General features: G+C 39.2%; 1 protein-coding gene across 1 annotated transcript in view; it reads right to left on the bottom strand.

Moving 5' to 3' along the window:
* The window catches only part of KLHDC3 (kelch domain containing 3), a 1,708,415-nt gene that overhangs the window by 156,395 nt on the left and 1,536,547 nt on the right, over positions 1-15,473 (bottom strand). The window contains exon 11 of the mRNA XM_044061135.1: positions 2,395-2,468. Within this exon, the coding sequence (XP_043917070.1) occupies positions 2,395-2,468 (74 nt within the window). The remainder of the gene's footprint in view (positions 1-2,394; positions 2,469-15,473) is intronic.

The following is a 15,473-nucleotide window of genomic DNA, read 5'->3' as shown; positions in this document are numbered from 1 at the left end:
GCCTGTATGTTGGCAATATCTGTTGGCTCAGTATAGGCGGTACCATTGTGCAGTACCTCAGAGCAAATCTGGCTATTGTCATGGAGATACTTGATATAACTATAGAAGGCTTTCTGGTGGTTTTTGTGTTTGCCACAATTCTGCCGTCATTGCTGACTTTGGAGGTTTTGATAAGGGATCTCAACTTTTTGTTGAGGCTAATAAGAGAATTTTTCCAGTCTTGGGACTTCACATTTTTCTGCAACAGTTTCTTCCTTCTGTTGTAGAGTTTATTAATGGCAGGGGACCACCACACTGGCTTCCTTATTCTTATGTTTTCTATTTTATTTATTATTAAATATTTGTATACCTTTTATTGTGGCTGGTCTTTTACAGAATACTTTTAAAATCTTGAATGTACTTGTGCTTAATTTTAGTGATGCCTTGGCCACTCCAAAAAACCTTGCTGCTTTGGTTACATTTTACCATTTATATTAGTATTGATTTTACTCAGTATAATTGGATACCCTTGTAAGAGTCTCAGAGTGGTTGACTGGTGGCAGCGTGGTTACCTTACAGTCTGGGCAGAAGGGGTACAGCTACTAAATCTGTACCAGACTTTCCCAGGAGTGTGTGTGTGTAGGAAAATCAAATACACATGTGTGGGTGTGTCAGCTACTTGGAACCAAGACACAGTGCTCCAAAGTGAGTCTTGTTTGAGATTTAGAGAAAAAGAGGCCAGTCCCAGGTCTGCAGCGTGTTCCCTGTGCACTCTTGGGGGAAACTGTGCTTGATATAGAGAGCTGCATTTGAAAATACTGTGTAAATCCATTCCTGTTCTTAGTGACCATCTCTCACCGGATTCAGAGTTGAGGATTGAGGCTCTTTGATTATTGACCCGGGGTAGAGAGGCCGTCACACTCCTCAAAGGTCTCTCTAAGTCAGAGAAAGTATACTTAGAGATAAAGTCTGTGTATTCAAGTTTCTCATACTTAAATACACAAGCAAGCATTTAGCTGAGTAACTGAACCACAAACCGCTGCAACTCAACCAAGTACATGACAACTGCTTTTTCTATACCTTTGGCCTTTTGGAACTCTAAAGAGAAACAGAACCTCATCTTTGCCCTAACATCAGTAACAGCTCTTTGTACACAATTTTTCCTATTGTCCTTGATGGTCTATTATCAAAGTGTTTTGCATATATTGCACTCCTGCTTGAGGAGTTGGACACCCAGACAAATTATATATAGAATGTGCCAATGCACCAGGGTAATTTTGTGCTCACATTTCTTAATTTGTTTTGTAAACTAGAACTGGAAACTCTCACACAGCACCAATAACAAGCAAGCCAAAAACAGTTCTAGTACAAATGAGTTGTTTTATAAGCAACTAACAGCTAAAAATGTACCTAAAAGCAACAATTAAAAAAGCAAATGTCACAAATACTGGCAAGCAGTGAAAACGATGTTAACATTCCACACACAGTATGCAGAAAAAGGGAAAGGAAAGTTCTGTCAACAAACTTTCAATTTCTGTAGAAAAAAGGAAAGGAAAGGTTTGACCTTGAAACTGAAGAAATGGGAAGAACACTGCCACTAAAGTGCAAATTAGAACAAAGTACAGTTTTAACGGCAAAAATGAATACTTTAGTACGTAAAGAAGATTTGAATTTGACTCTGCTGTGAATCGAAGATCAGTAATAGAGATATGGAATCAGTGGGGAGGACAGAGCATTGTGGAACTGTTGGGGAAATGTTGGAGGTGTGTGTAAACCCTCAGTGACAGGCTGACTTAAGCCTGCAGCTAAGCCTTGTGGATAAAAAGGACAAAAGACCCTCTCAGGTTTTCAAAGCCACTGTACTGCTGAGGTAAGGAGAAATTGCTTGTCACAGCAATCCATGTTTATATTCAGTTTTTAGCAAACTGGCCCAAAATCGTGACTTCTTGAAAAGGCATTTGAGAAACTGGCATTGACATGACCATGTAATATCATTAAAAAGATGCTACATAATACAGGATTCAGTCTTTGCTGGGCACAATAGTAACTTCATACTGCTGCTGTGTTACAGCAAATGCTGCATTAAACAGCCACTAAACAACCCACAATTATTTCTGCAAGTACCACATAAGCAAGGCAGTTGCATCTTCACAGTAATGGAAGTAACCCAACTGTCCTACTAATAATCACGTTTTATAACTGGGGACGACAGCTGCACACCAGCAATACAATGTTCTCAGACGGATGTAATTATCACGGGATCTCTCGAGGTCATCCTACATTATACATGTATCATTGGTATATAATACACAGTAATCACAATCCTCAGTGTTTCACTGCTTAAAGAAAACGTGCTCTAATTTATATGTTCTTTACCAAATTAATAGATTTTTAAAGAAAAAGAAAGCCACTTACTAAAATCAAGGATGAACAAATCTGAATGATCCATCAGGTTAAACTCATCTCCCATTCCTTGTTCAGGACACGGGCTAGAAGATTAAAAAAAAAAAGTAAGCTGAGATTGAACAAATTCATATTAACAGTAATACAGCATAATCAATAATTAAGTTCTGCAGTGAAGCAAGCATTACTACAGCTACAAAAAAAGATCTAAAGAAATACATCAGTGTCATAACCACTGATAATTCTCATGCCCAAGAACAAAATTGCAACAGTCTGCACTGCAGGAAGTGGTAAGGAACACTCAATGCATCAGTGATGAACATCTGGGAAAAACTGCACCCCAACAACAGTGTTACAAACTAAGCCATCAACATCAGATCAAACAAAACTGTTTACTATGATACAGTCCAGTCAAATGCATTTTCTTACAAAGATGACAACGACAGCATCTTTAAAGACTTTGCAAATGCTTCCCCCCAAATCATAATTTTATTTTCTCAGAACTTCTGTTCCACTGAGAGAGTCATAATCCTGTAACAGTCCAAGATTATATATCCTGACAAGCGACGCTTAGTTAAATTGACAGTACTTCAGTCCTTACCATCCTCTGCCTGCGCAGTCAGAAATAATGCTAAACATAATCCAGTTCTTTCTACCTTGCTGGTCTGATCAGAACAGTATCCAGGAAGAAGCCAGTGAAACATGCTAACCTGGACGCCCTCAAAAACACACACACCCTCTGGAACTCATGCACAAGTCTACTTAGATTCAAACTATACACGAAACTAGGGTTCTTTACAACTTATAATTGTTAGCTACTCCAATGGAACAAAGACAAAATGAAAATATTAAGATTCAAGGTTATTCTGCCGAATAATTTTCTGTTAATTTACTTAAAACCTCTAAAACCAAATAATTCCCACAATAATTCTCCTTATAACTGAGTGCTATCTGCACAGCTAGACTCCAGTCACTTGACTGATGCTCAAGTGGAGACAAAAAAAAAAAGATTGCCACTTCTTTCAGACGCCCAAAGTTGGGCATTTCTTGCTGAAATGTGAAATTCTGGAGAACAAACCACACACACCAACCAATACAAATGGCTTTTCACTGTTACTATCAAAATAGACTCATTGCTGTATACTTTTACTTCCCTTTATTTTATATCATATTGAAGAGCTTCAGTAACCAAATCATCTTTATTTCAACATTTACAGAAATGCTACTTTTTCACTCAATGTATTATGAAATTATTAGCATTATAAGTGGTGGTGCTGCGGTAGCATTGTCGCCTCACAGTAAGACACTGTCCGGTTCGATTCTCAGCTAGAGCGTCTTCTGCGTGGAGACATGCGTGAATGGGCATACCTTCGTTGAAGGTTGTGCGTCAGGCCTGGCAAGCCGATACGTAAAAATCAACTGCCAATCATTAGCGGACCGGAGTTCCGCTGTGGTGACCCCTAACCAGGAAAAGCCGAAAGACACAAACAAAATAAGTCAACCACCTGAGCAAGCACCAGTAAGGACTGTACATGCTGTTCCTGTTCTTGTGTGTGTTAAATGAATAAAGTATTTATGGTGTCAAAACAAATCAGAATATTCACCTTTTTTTTTTTAAACCTTTTCTTCTTCGTTGCAGAACATAACTTCTTTTTCCCCCATTAAATTATTGCCCAAATCTGGACTGCTCTGGAAGGTGGGGCGCCAGTAATCCTAGAGGTGGCACTAGATAACGCCTTCTTCCCTCATCCCACTACAAACATTGTTGATTCATCCTTATTACAAACAAGAAAAAGTGGTGCATGCAACCCTGTTCATCCATGGAACCCTTAACGTATGCAAAGTGTGGGTGTAAGTACATTCCTTCTTCCGCAGTGGTGACAATGAGACTGATGCAGAATTGTATAGGTAAATGCTGCTGTAACCATTCTAGTGCATTCTGGTTACAAACAGCCTCCACAAAATAGCTGTGCTTTTACCTGCAGTCAAATAAGTTGGGTGACACAGATGCATGGACATCACTAAAAGATCAGACATCTACTATGATATTTTGCTTAAGACAGTGGTAACCCTTCTGCTCAAGTGCCTGTCAGTTGTTTCAGAAAAACAGAATTGTGTTCATAAAGCTAAGATTGTGACGAGGAATGCTCCGACTTAGATGGCCTGTATACTGATCTGAGACAGAGGTCAGCAAGCCCAGGATTTTTGACGAAGATCCAGCCAGAACCGAGCCAAGTGTCTGGCTTGGCTCTTAAAGTCCATAAAGATCCGAGCTGGCACCAACAGTGAAAAATTTGGAGAAGGGAGGAGAATATAATAAATACAGTTATTTTATTATGAAACTTACATGGGGTAACAATAGGACACGTTCCTCGTAATCCCTCTTAAAAGTTGGTATTTTAGGAGAAAAGGTGGTGGAGTACACTAAAATAATATTTAGAGGAGTTGTGTCTTTCGGCTTTTCCCGGTTAGGGGTCGTCACAGCAGAACTCCAGTCCGCTAATGATTGGCAGTAGATTTTTACGTGCTGGCTTGCCGGGCCTAACGTACAACCTTCAACGAAGGAACGCCCATTCACGCATGTCGCCACACAGAAGACGCTCTAACTGAGAATCGAACGGGCAAAATTTCACAGAACAGCATCAACATGCACTTTAACTTCAGGAAAAAAAAACATCAACAAACACTTCTACTTCAGGAAGAAATCATCTAAGTATGCTTCATTAACTTCTGGAAAACAAAAAACAGCAGCTAGATATACTTTTATTTCAGAAAAGAAGCATCCATGTACACATTTCAGAAGTATACTTTTAACTCAGGGGAAAAAACGTGTATACACTTCCTTTACTTCCGAAAAAAAGCATATTAATTCACATTCCTAGCTTAAGTTAACAGTACTAACACTGTCCCTGATTATTTCTTGGTTTGTCCCCAGATCCCACAAGGCAAGTGGTTCACAACAATCTTACAGAGCTTAGCCTGTAGCTTGTTCACCTCTTTACCTCTACTGTAACTAACTGTAAAAGACCGCACAAATTTACATTCAAAATAAAAACATCTATTTATACTGCTCATCTGTCTGCAATTTTCAGGAACATTGCTGATTTTGGCTCAAAGTTTTCCTCTGTTCCTCCTAAAACTGGTGATTTGTGGAGAACAGGTAGTGAATTACACTTGAGTGTTACAGATTTCAAAAATCATGTTAATTCACATTCTCTTATTCTGTCAAACATTCTCTTTTTCTGTCTGCTTTTTAAGCTAATAGTACTATTTTTGAAAACTTGCCTTTGTTTGCGCTCAATTATTTCTGAACTGGTCTCTAACTTTAGATAGAAAGGTTGAATTTGCAATACTTAAAGAAACAGAGCTCATCTGCTTGCTGACCTCTCTACATCAACTGCCATAAACTGCAAAGGCTACCGCATAACTGTCAAGAAACTGAGAATTACGAGATTATAGTCTTCAGAAAATATACAGTAATGCAAAAACGTAATTCTAGCAACATTTTAAGTCTAAAAACATTTAAATTATGTCCCTGATTTTGGGCATTTGCTCCCCATTATTTTTGTTTGTCCAGAGTTTTTGTACATTGCAAGCAATATAAAATTATATATAAACCAAAACTCAGACTGCAGTTCGCCCCTTCTGTTTTTATCTCTGTTAAACAAACTATGGATATATAACAATGCCCCTGACTTTTGGCTCAGTTTTGTCCTGGCCCCTGGAAGGGAAAAAAAAAAAAGAAAATTCTAGTAAATCACAAAGGATTACAGCTAATAATGCCAGACATTACAATGTCATTATTGTTAAGAAAATGCATGTTGATAAAAAGTTAACCTAGCAACAGGCTTTGTGACTGAAATAGTGCATTTATAATTGCTCCTGATTTTGGCCCTCTGTCTCCCTATTACTTCTTCCTTTGCTCTGAACTTCTGAGCAAAGAATTTGAGAGGTATGAATATGCGTTGCCATTCTATCCTCTGGCATTTAAAAAAAGTTCAACCTGCAGCCTGTCCACAGTCTCTCCTTAGTACTAACATAACCTTTTCTCCAAGCTCCAAGCAAAACAGAAAAATGAACACATGGAACTGGTCAACAAAGTTCAGCTAGGTGTCCTCTGGCTATACCGCATTCTTTTCATAAAAGATGCATCTTCCACTGGCAAAGAACTCCTCCACAGAAAACAGACTACAGATCTTTTAAAAGTTTAAACTCAAGTCGAACTGCTAGCTGTCATTATCCCAAAGGAGTGGAAAAGTATACATTTTCAGCAGGAGACAGTCTGTTTAAATTGTTTCCCTACCAGCACTGTGTGCCACACTCGGTGATGCCATAATCAATCATAATTTCTTCTTTCTTGACTGGACCCGAGAGCAGACAGAGGCTGCACTTTCAGTCTGAAGTTTCAAGATTCCACAGCTCAAAAGAATGAGATTCCTCACCTGAATTAAGTATCCTTGCTACCTGCCTGCAAAGGCTAAAATAAGGGATGGTACAACATAATTATAACTCAAAGCTGTAAATTCAAAAATGCAAATATAATCTCAAGTGGGAGTAAAAAGCCTTAAGCATTGTACATTTTGACTGAAAACATAGCAACTAAGTGGAGTTCAAATGAGCTCTCACAAGGAGGGGGAGGGAAGGCCATTTTTCATACCTGAAGGCTGCCCTACTCTCACCACAGGATGAGTGAAAGGGTTGATTAGGCTCTCTTGGAATCAACAGACGGGTTTGTAGGACTGTTACCTAGCCTGGAGAAGCCTGGCTCACACCACTAGTAGAACAAATGGGCCATGGGCCGTAAGAGTCTCCCCTAGTCCAGGGATATATAGATCTCACTCAATAGAACTAACAAGTGAACTGAATAAAGGTAGGAGAGCCACTAGGCAGATTCAACAGACAAAAAAAAAAAAAAAAAAAAAAAATATATATATATATATATGCCGGTTTTGGGTCTATATCACATAGTCAAAGTCTTATAACTTCGAACATGTAATGTTCGAACCATTATGTACTAAGTTACAAAACTTCGACTATGGATAAAAAATAAAAAATAAAAACAAAATAAACTGTTTTAAGCTGGGAGGCAAGCCTCTCTGCACCCCACTCCGCTACTTAAATATACCAACTCCGAGATCGCATCCCATTGAACAAAATGGAAACCTCCGCTTATGGAGATTTCCATTGAAATGCTTGAACTTTTACAAATTCTAAATTATGGTCTCAACCATATGAGGGTCGAACTTGTAAAAGTTCGACTACTTGATAGGAACCCACCATGTTTGAGAATTTAGACCTCCCCAACCTCAGACAGCATGCATTTCTGGATAATTTTAAATCAGAAGTGTAGCTAGCACGGGGCAAAGGGGACAGCTACCCCAGGTGCAAGTTGTTGAGTGCAGCTGAGAGCGCCAAAATAGTTTTTTTGTTTTTAATCTCCTCACATTGGTAGGATGTCACAGAAGTGATATGGTGATCCTCAAGCGTCAGTAAGAAAAATTACCTTTTTTTTCCTTCTTACTTAGTGTTGAGGTTGCCAAATCAGGGGAGCAGCACCAGGCACCAGATGAGCCATCTAAGACTTTGCTTTCAAAAAAAAAGAAAAAAAAAAACCTCCTGAATAAGAATTGAGCTTTAGCCAACTAAATGTTCAGGGGGAAAAAAAATACCAAAATGTATAACCATTTACACGGCAAGGCATTTTGTACTTAAATGCTAGCATAAGAGCAGTCTATGCAGCAACAGTACAGTTGTGTAATACCATACCATAACAGTAATTTCTTAAGTCTTCCACAAATTTCTAGTGAGACGGTACTACATACCCTGCAGATACATAGATAGCTCAGATGTTACTTAGATAAGACAAAATGCATGAGAAAATTTAAGTAACTTTTTGTTTCCTTTCATGCATGGAAACTGGGCTTGGCAATTTCTATGCAAACCATTTCCTCTTGGATTTCTAAACCCATTTATTTTTGTTATTCCTTTCATAGAACCAGTTACTTGGTCTTCTGTTCACACTTTTACCAAACAATAACAAGTTAGATGTCATTTCCAGGGCCTGTTCAGGTTTTGCCAAGGCCATCCTTCACGTCTTTGTGGAGGGTTATTCTCTGCCTTCCACTTCCCATACTTCCCAGTAGTTTTTGTACTCTCCTAACAGTAATGAATACTGCAATGGTGATAAGGAAGAACACAGTACAGTTGTGTACAATCTTACTATAACAGTAGATGTCCTACTTCTCACTGTTGTATCATTCTGCCCCCAATTATTTTCTGTTGCTCTACTTCTGGCTGACCAGTATATCTTCCAGCCTTATCTTCTTTGTATTCCCTTTCTGTATGTGCATGCCATTACTTTCTTTGGGGGTGCTCTGGTTCTCCTGGGGTGCTTCAGTTCTGAAGATTAAGCATTTGTACATCATGTATGTACTTTTCATCTTGCACATGACATATGTCTAATGTAGGACGCCTGGAAGGTATAAAGGCTTTGATATACCAGCAGGACATTAGGCTATCCCAAGAGTAGAGAGTACTGCAATACTGGAAAGGAAGGACATCAGGCAAATTAACATAGTGGATTCTCACAGTTGCTATACAGCAAGTAGCTCTTCAATGACAGGGAGACAGCAGTAAAGAACAAATACACATGACGTCATAATAAATTAGGAGACATGAGCAGTTCTGCCTTGTAGTTAAGGAAATGCAATTTCTAAAAGTGTAAAAGCATTGCAATGCAATGTAGATGGTCCTCCTTGTAACTTTAGTACTGTCTTCAGCAATGTGTCAATCTCTTTGTATCATTCATGGCTGTCTGCTGCAGGACTGTACCCTAACGATGTGAAGACAATTTTCTGCTAGCAAATGCCATGCTGTAGATGATCTATTACCAAATACCACTGCCATTTACATCCTTAATATCTCCTCTTTTGTTGGCTCAGTAATTCAAGTAGTAGACTCCACTACACTCCTAGCAGCTATTACTGACAACAAATTCAAGTTTAACCATCAAGCAAATTCTGCCCCAAGGAAAATCAGCAAACAAACCACAATAACTTTTTGCAAGGCCAAAACAGTTCTTCTCCCCACTGTTGAAAAAGACTGCAGCAAGTACTTACTTCCTTATCACTTTTATGTACCACATCTGTCCACATTCTTACAGTCAACAGTAATGCACAAGACTGAATTGGGATTAAGAACCTACAGGATTTTCTGCAATTCATCATAGAAAAAATGCATCACTACCTCTCATTATGTATCCTAAACTAGTTTGAATTTCAGTATCACGGGTCTTGTAGAGTTAAACTTTGCCAACAGAGTAATAATCTGAACATTCAAACTAAACAATAGCAGGGCAATAGCCTCAACAGATGATTTTATCCTCTACTGGTGGTCAATGCGTACCACCAAATCCACAAATAGGTATAGAGACAAAATTTACTTTAGCTATGCAGGCAAGCTTTGAAATCATCTTAATTTAATCTAAAGTCAATCTCAGTCATTTTTTTAAGCATTAAAGGAACACCGCACAAGACAATGGAAATGTAAATAAATATAACAAAAAGCTTGCACAATGTTGATTATACATGTCTATATCTGCTTTATGTAATTACATGCATTTTTTTTCATTTGACTAGAATGTAAGTGTTTATTAGTAGACAAACTAATCTAGCTCAGCTAACTCTGTATTACATCTATGTTTGTATTGTCAGTAGTTTACTAGTTAGCAGAAAACTGCATTAGCTTAACTAGATGTGCAATTCTCAGTTTACCTGTACTTACAATTAACAATGTATGCCATTACAAGTTAATCTAGTTGCATGCTTTGTGTGCTTGAAACTTTTCTCCCTGAGATCACTGAAAGCAATAATCTTCCAGTTGAGCATTCTTGTTCAACAAATGTTAACAGATAATGTACAAGCAGGGCCTTTTCGCAGCTGTAAATACTCATAAAAGACAGCAACACTCAACAAAAATGGAGGACTAAGAGCATTACGTTTTTACTTTCAGTACATCTAAAACATCGAAGTATTAGGATAAGAACTGTGCTGCACAAAACAATAACTTTACAAAAGATAGTACATCTGCTCCAAGTGGCAGACGGCTACCATTTTGGAATTTATCATCCTGTATATTCAACCTTCAGTCTTCCTTCTCCTATCCAGTTCCCCCAGTTTTCTCCACTTAATTCATTCCCTCAGAGCTACATGCAAACATACAAACTCACTGAAGGTAAAAATCCAGAAAGTCAGCACAAAATAATAAAGGAACCCGGATTCATAAAAAAAAACGCACACTGTGAACACCAGTGTTCTGAATACTAACATCCCCTCTTCTGACCATCTTGCATCTAACAAAACTAGGTAAAGGAAAACTAAAGTGGTGTGACACTGAACATTCCACCAAAACCTTACAATGACATTACATCGTTAGTGGTCTGTTTTAAGTAAATGCGGTAAACAGTAATACCGGACGGAGCCAAGACAGACTCAACAGAACAAATATACTTCAACTGTGAACAGATGGCAATATGCACCCATTCCCACCAGCTCTCAAAACCCTTGAGTAATACAGATGACGAGACTAATATTCTACACCGTCCTGCAAAATTTTAATATTGCCTGTATAATGCAAAATAATCACTGTATGCAATGCAATTACACTGTGCTTTACAACTTTGATCTCAAATATGTCAATATGTTACACACTTGACACTTTACATATTTTTTGTGAAGAAATGACGGGCCCAGAAACAGACTACTCTTTTCCGTTTACGCACAGTGTGGTACATTGGGCAACGAGCACCTTTCCGCATTCTTTATTTCTGTAGCAATTACGGGTTTTAATGGCTCAGGTTGCTAGCCCAAGGCCCAACCCTCCTCAGAGGGTGCACCACACACACATACCCATGGGCCAATTTAGTGTGTCCAATCCACTTACTGCATATGTCTTTGGAATGCGTGAGGAAACTGGAGCACCCGGAGTAAACCGACGCAAACAAAGGGAGGACATGCAGACTCCACACTGAAGACACCCCAGCCAAGAATCGAACCCAAGAACCTCTTGCTGTGAGATGCCAATGCTAACCACTGCACCGCCCTAGAGACAGACTACACCTTTTGCAAATCCCTTCCCCGGATTATTCTTCAGCTCTGACAGCCTTTGTGTTTTGAGATCAATAATGTGAGGATCATTAGCGCACACACACACACACACACACACACACACACACACACACACACACACACACACACACACAGTGTCTACCTATACCTCTCAACCTCTTAGCCCAAGAAATCTGGACAAAGTTTGACATAATGGTGGTATAAACACCCAAAAATAGGGACATATTTTTAAATACTGCTCCTATAAACTTAGAAGGTTTCTGGAAATAACAGGGTACGTATTAAAATGCATTGTCTAAAGTATATGACATCTGAAACTCAAATATACATTTACTAATTTCATTCCTTAGATCATTCCAGTGATCTGCCAGAAAACCAAACATTTTATGAGGAACAGACTGAAAATTTTGAGGCAAAATCTGGACATTCTGTGAATATCTGGACAGTTGAGAGGTATGAGTCTACCACATTTATACCACAAGTCTGTTTCTCTTACAACAGCCACACAATCAGCAGGCAGACAAGTACCTGGAACACCAGTACCTCCCACTTTGGGGGTGATGCACATACACTGGCAAGTTAAGAAGCCTGATGCTTTAATTTACAAGTGGGGATCAGCTGCACAGTTTTTTGCAATGAACAGTAATCAGAGTGATAACAGAATGTTCTGGTCAAGCAAATGGAAATTAAAAGCCAAGTAGACACAACAGGTGAACTTGCCGGAAATAAAATATTAAAATTTGGCAGCTAAAATGCAGTGAAAAGGATTACAAAACAAAGTCAGTTTGTTTATTTTTCCTTTTTAATTTATTTTCCGCCTCCCCGTTAGCTATCAGCAATCCCTGCTTAACCAACTCACAGTTTCACTCTTTCATCATTACGGCTGCTGCCACAAGCATGGCAGTCAGCTAGAGGAAGGCCAAACTTCCAAGCAGGTAGCACATTTCTGCTTTAACTCTCTATTCCTCTCTCCCTAGCAAACAATGGATATCTCCTGTGGAAGTAGTGACATGCACTGCTAGACTCTATGTCATGAACATGCATCAGTCCACAGCTACAGTGAGAAAAGCTGTATGACAGGCTACACATCTCATCCACTGCTATATTACTTTTGCCTTCTTCAAGGTAGCAGTGGCAAACCAGGATGCCGCCCTTCCCATGAAATGGAAAAGATACCTCCAAGCCAACTATTCGTGTCAAAACAGCTAATCAAGCCCAGGCTATATAGGGTGCATTCACTGTTACTTCTTCAGCAGAGACACACAGCTAGTTGCATATTTTACGCAAAATTAGGAAACTTATAAGTGGAGTGATCCTAAGGATGATGCCACTTCATGAAGGAAACTATGGAAAAGGTGACAAAAAAAAACTGAAACAAAATACTGAACATGTCTGAACTATAACTTATTCTAAACGTAGACAGCAGAAATAAAGTGAACTTTTTTTGAGGCTGAAGTTGAATTCCTAACCACTATTCTGCTATTTTACTTACTCATTTAACTTGATAAACAGAGTAATCTTTGTGAACCCTTTTCAACCATAGTGCTGCCCACAAGGGCAAAGGCTACATTCATAGACATTTTATACATATCTTAGAGTAGCCATACATACGAGGCATGTTTTTGGGAACTGGGAGGAAACAAACAGGAACACCAGTTCCACAACCAGATGGATACAAGAACACTCCTGGGGGTAAAATCACTGCAATTATCTAAAACCAAAGCAATAAACTGGTTCTCTATTAAAATACTGAAACTCTAGATGCGAACTGCTGACAAGCTGAAAAAAGACCGAAAATATAGGAGAAGAGCGAATATTGAAAATAGCTCTTTTTTTTCACGGGGGGGGGGGGGAGTCCCCCACATCTCTTGAATATATATATATATATATATATATATATATATATATATATATATATATATATATATATATATATATATATATATATATATATATATATATATATATAAACTCCGGGATCACCATATCTCGGAGAAAATAGAATACTCAAAGAAATAACTAAACTGAGCCTACATTAACTAACTGCTTTGTAGCCAGTTTTGACTTAGTTTTTCCTTGTTTACTATGAAAAATTCAGTATGAAATTGCTGTGTACTTGCAATCAACTGCTTGTATACTTCTTTGTTGAATTCTCGTGTGAAATCACTGTACACGTCTCATCAATGTACTGTTCTACGATTTTGTGTTTTGGCATGGACAGTGTCTGTAAAGGATCTTCAGACCAGCTCACCCACCCAGTTAAACAAAATAAATAAATAAAATAGTAAACTTGCACACAGAGAATAATGGTAATTACTGGGCAAGCACATTACGGGAAAAAAAAAAAAAGAATCAAACGCTGACTTAAACAACTAAGCTACCCTAATATGATTGCATCTCTGTCAGATGCAGAAAATACATTTCACCATGTTAGTTGGGCTTCTCTACAGGAGGCTTTTTTCACAAATTAAAAAACATTTTACAGAAATATTTTAAGATTATATACCTAAATCCTCAAGGCAATATAAAAAATTGTTAAACTACCATATAAACTTCTACTCCAAAGGTATGAGAGTCAAAGTTATTACCTCACTGCTCTTTATGCTAAACATCAAACCTCTGGTAGGAGCAAAAGGGGGAAAAAAATATTATGGTGCTCACTATTACTCAGTGAGGTCTACATGATTATATGAATTGCAAAAAAGTTTGATATGAATGTTCAGTGAAAGAAACTGAAAGCCCAACCATTTTTTAAAGTGGTATGCATAACAATCATTGCATCTGAAGGTAAAAGCAGCACCAATTCTGTTGTCCTGATTTTATTAAAGAAAACCCATGTCAAGCTTCATACTTATAGCAGTCTCCAACAAGATTGTGTTGCAGCACAGGGATGTCTACAGCTCTGACAGTACAGTGCTGCGTCCCACTGACACTACAATACTGTGAAGTCTACAGCTCTGACAGTACAGTGCTGTGTCCCACTGACACTACAGCACGGTGACATCTACAGCTCTGACAGTACAGTACAGTGCTGCGTCCCACTGACACTACAGCACAGTGACATCTACAGCTCGTGACAGTACAGTACATTGCTGCTTCCCACTGATACTACAGCACGGTGATGTCTACAGCTCTGACAGTAGTGCTGCGTCCCACTGACACTACAGCACGGTGATGTCTACAGCTCTGACAGTACAGTGCTGCATCCCACTGACACTACAGCACGGTGATGTCTACAGCTCTGACAGTACAGTATAGTGCTGCGTCCCACTGACGCTACAGTACACTGATGTCTACAGCTCTGACAGTACAGTACAGTGCTGCTTCCCACTGACACTACAGCACGGTGAAGTCTACAACTCTGACAGTACAGTGCTGTGTCCCACTGACACTACAGCACGGTGACATCTACAGCTCTGACAATACAGTGCTTCATCCCACTGACACTACAGCACAGTGATGTCTACAGCTCTGACAGTACAGTGCTGCGTCCCACTGACACTACAGCATGGTGACATTTACAGCTCTGACAGTACAGTATAGTGCTGCATCCCACTGACACTACAGCATGGTGATGTCTACAGCTCTGACTGTACAGTGCTGCGTCCCACTGACACTACAGCATAGTGACATCCACAGCTCTGACAGTACAGTGCTGCGTCCCACTGACACTACAGCATGGTGATGTCTATGGCTCTGACAGTACAGTGCTGCGACCCACTGACAATACAGCATGATGACATCTACAGCTCTGACAGTACAGTGCTGCGTCCCACTGACACTACAGCACAGTGACATCTACAGCTCTAGCAGTACAGTGCTGCGTCCCACTGACACTACAGCACTGTGATGTCTACAGCTCTGACAGTACATTACAGTACTGCATCCCACTGACACTACAGCACGGTGACATCTACAGCTCTGACAGTACAGCCCAGTGCTGCATCCCACTGACACTACAGCATG

Source organism: Protopterus annectens, chromosome 1.part0, assembly GCF_019279795.1.
Source record: "Protopterus annectens isolate FY-2018-M chromosome 1.part0, PAN1.0, whole genome shotgun sequence".
NCBI lineage: Eukaryota > Metazoa > Chordata > Ceratodontiformes > Protopteridae > Protopterus > Protopterus annectens.
The sequence above is the reverse complement of the archived record's forward strand: the minus strand, read 5'-3'. Positions and strand labels throughout refer to the sequence as shown.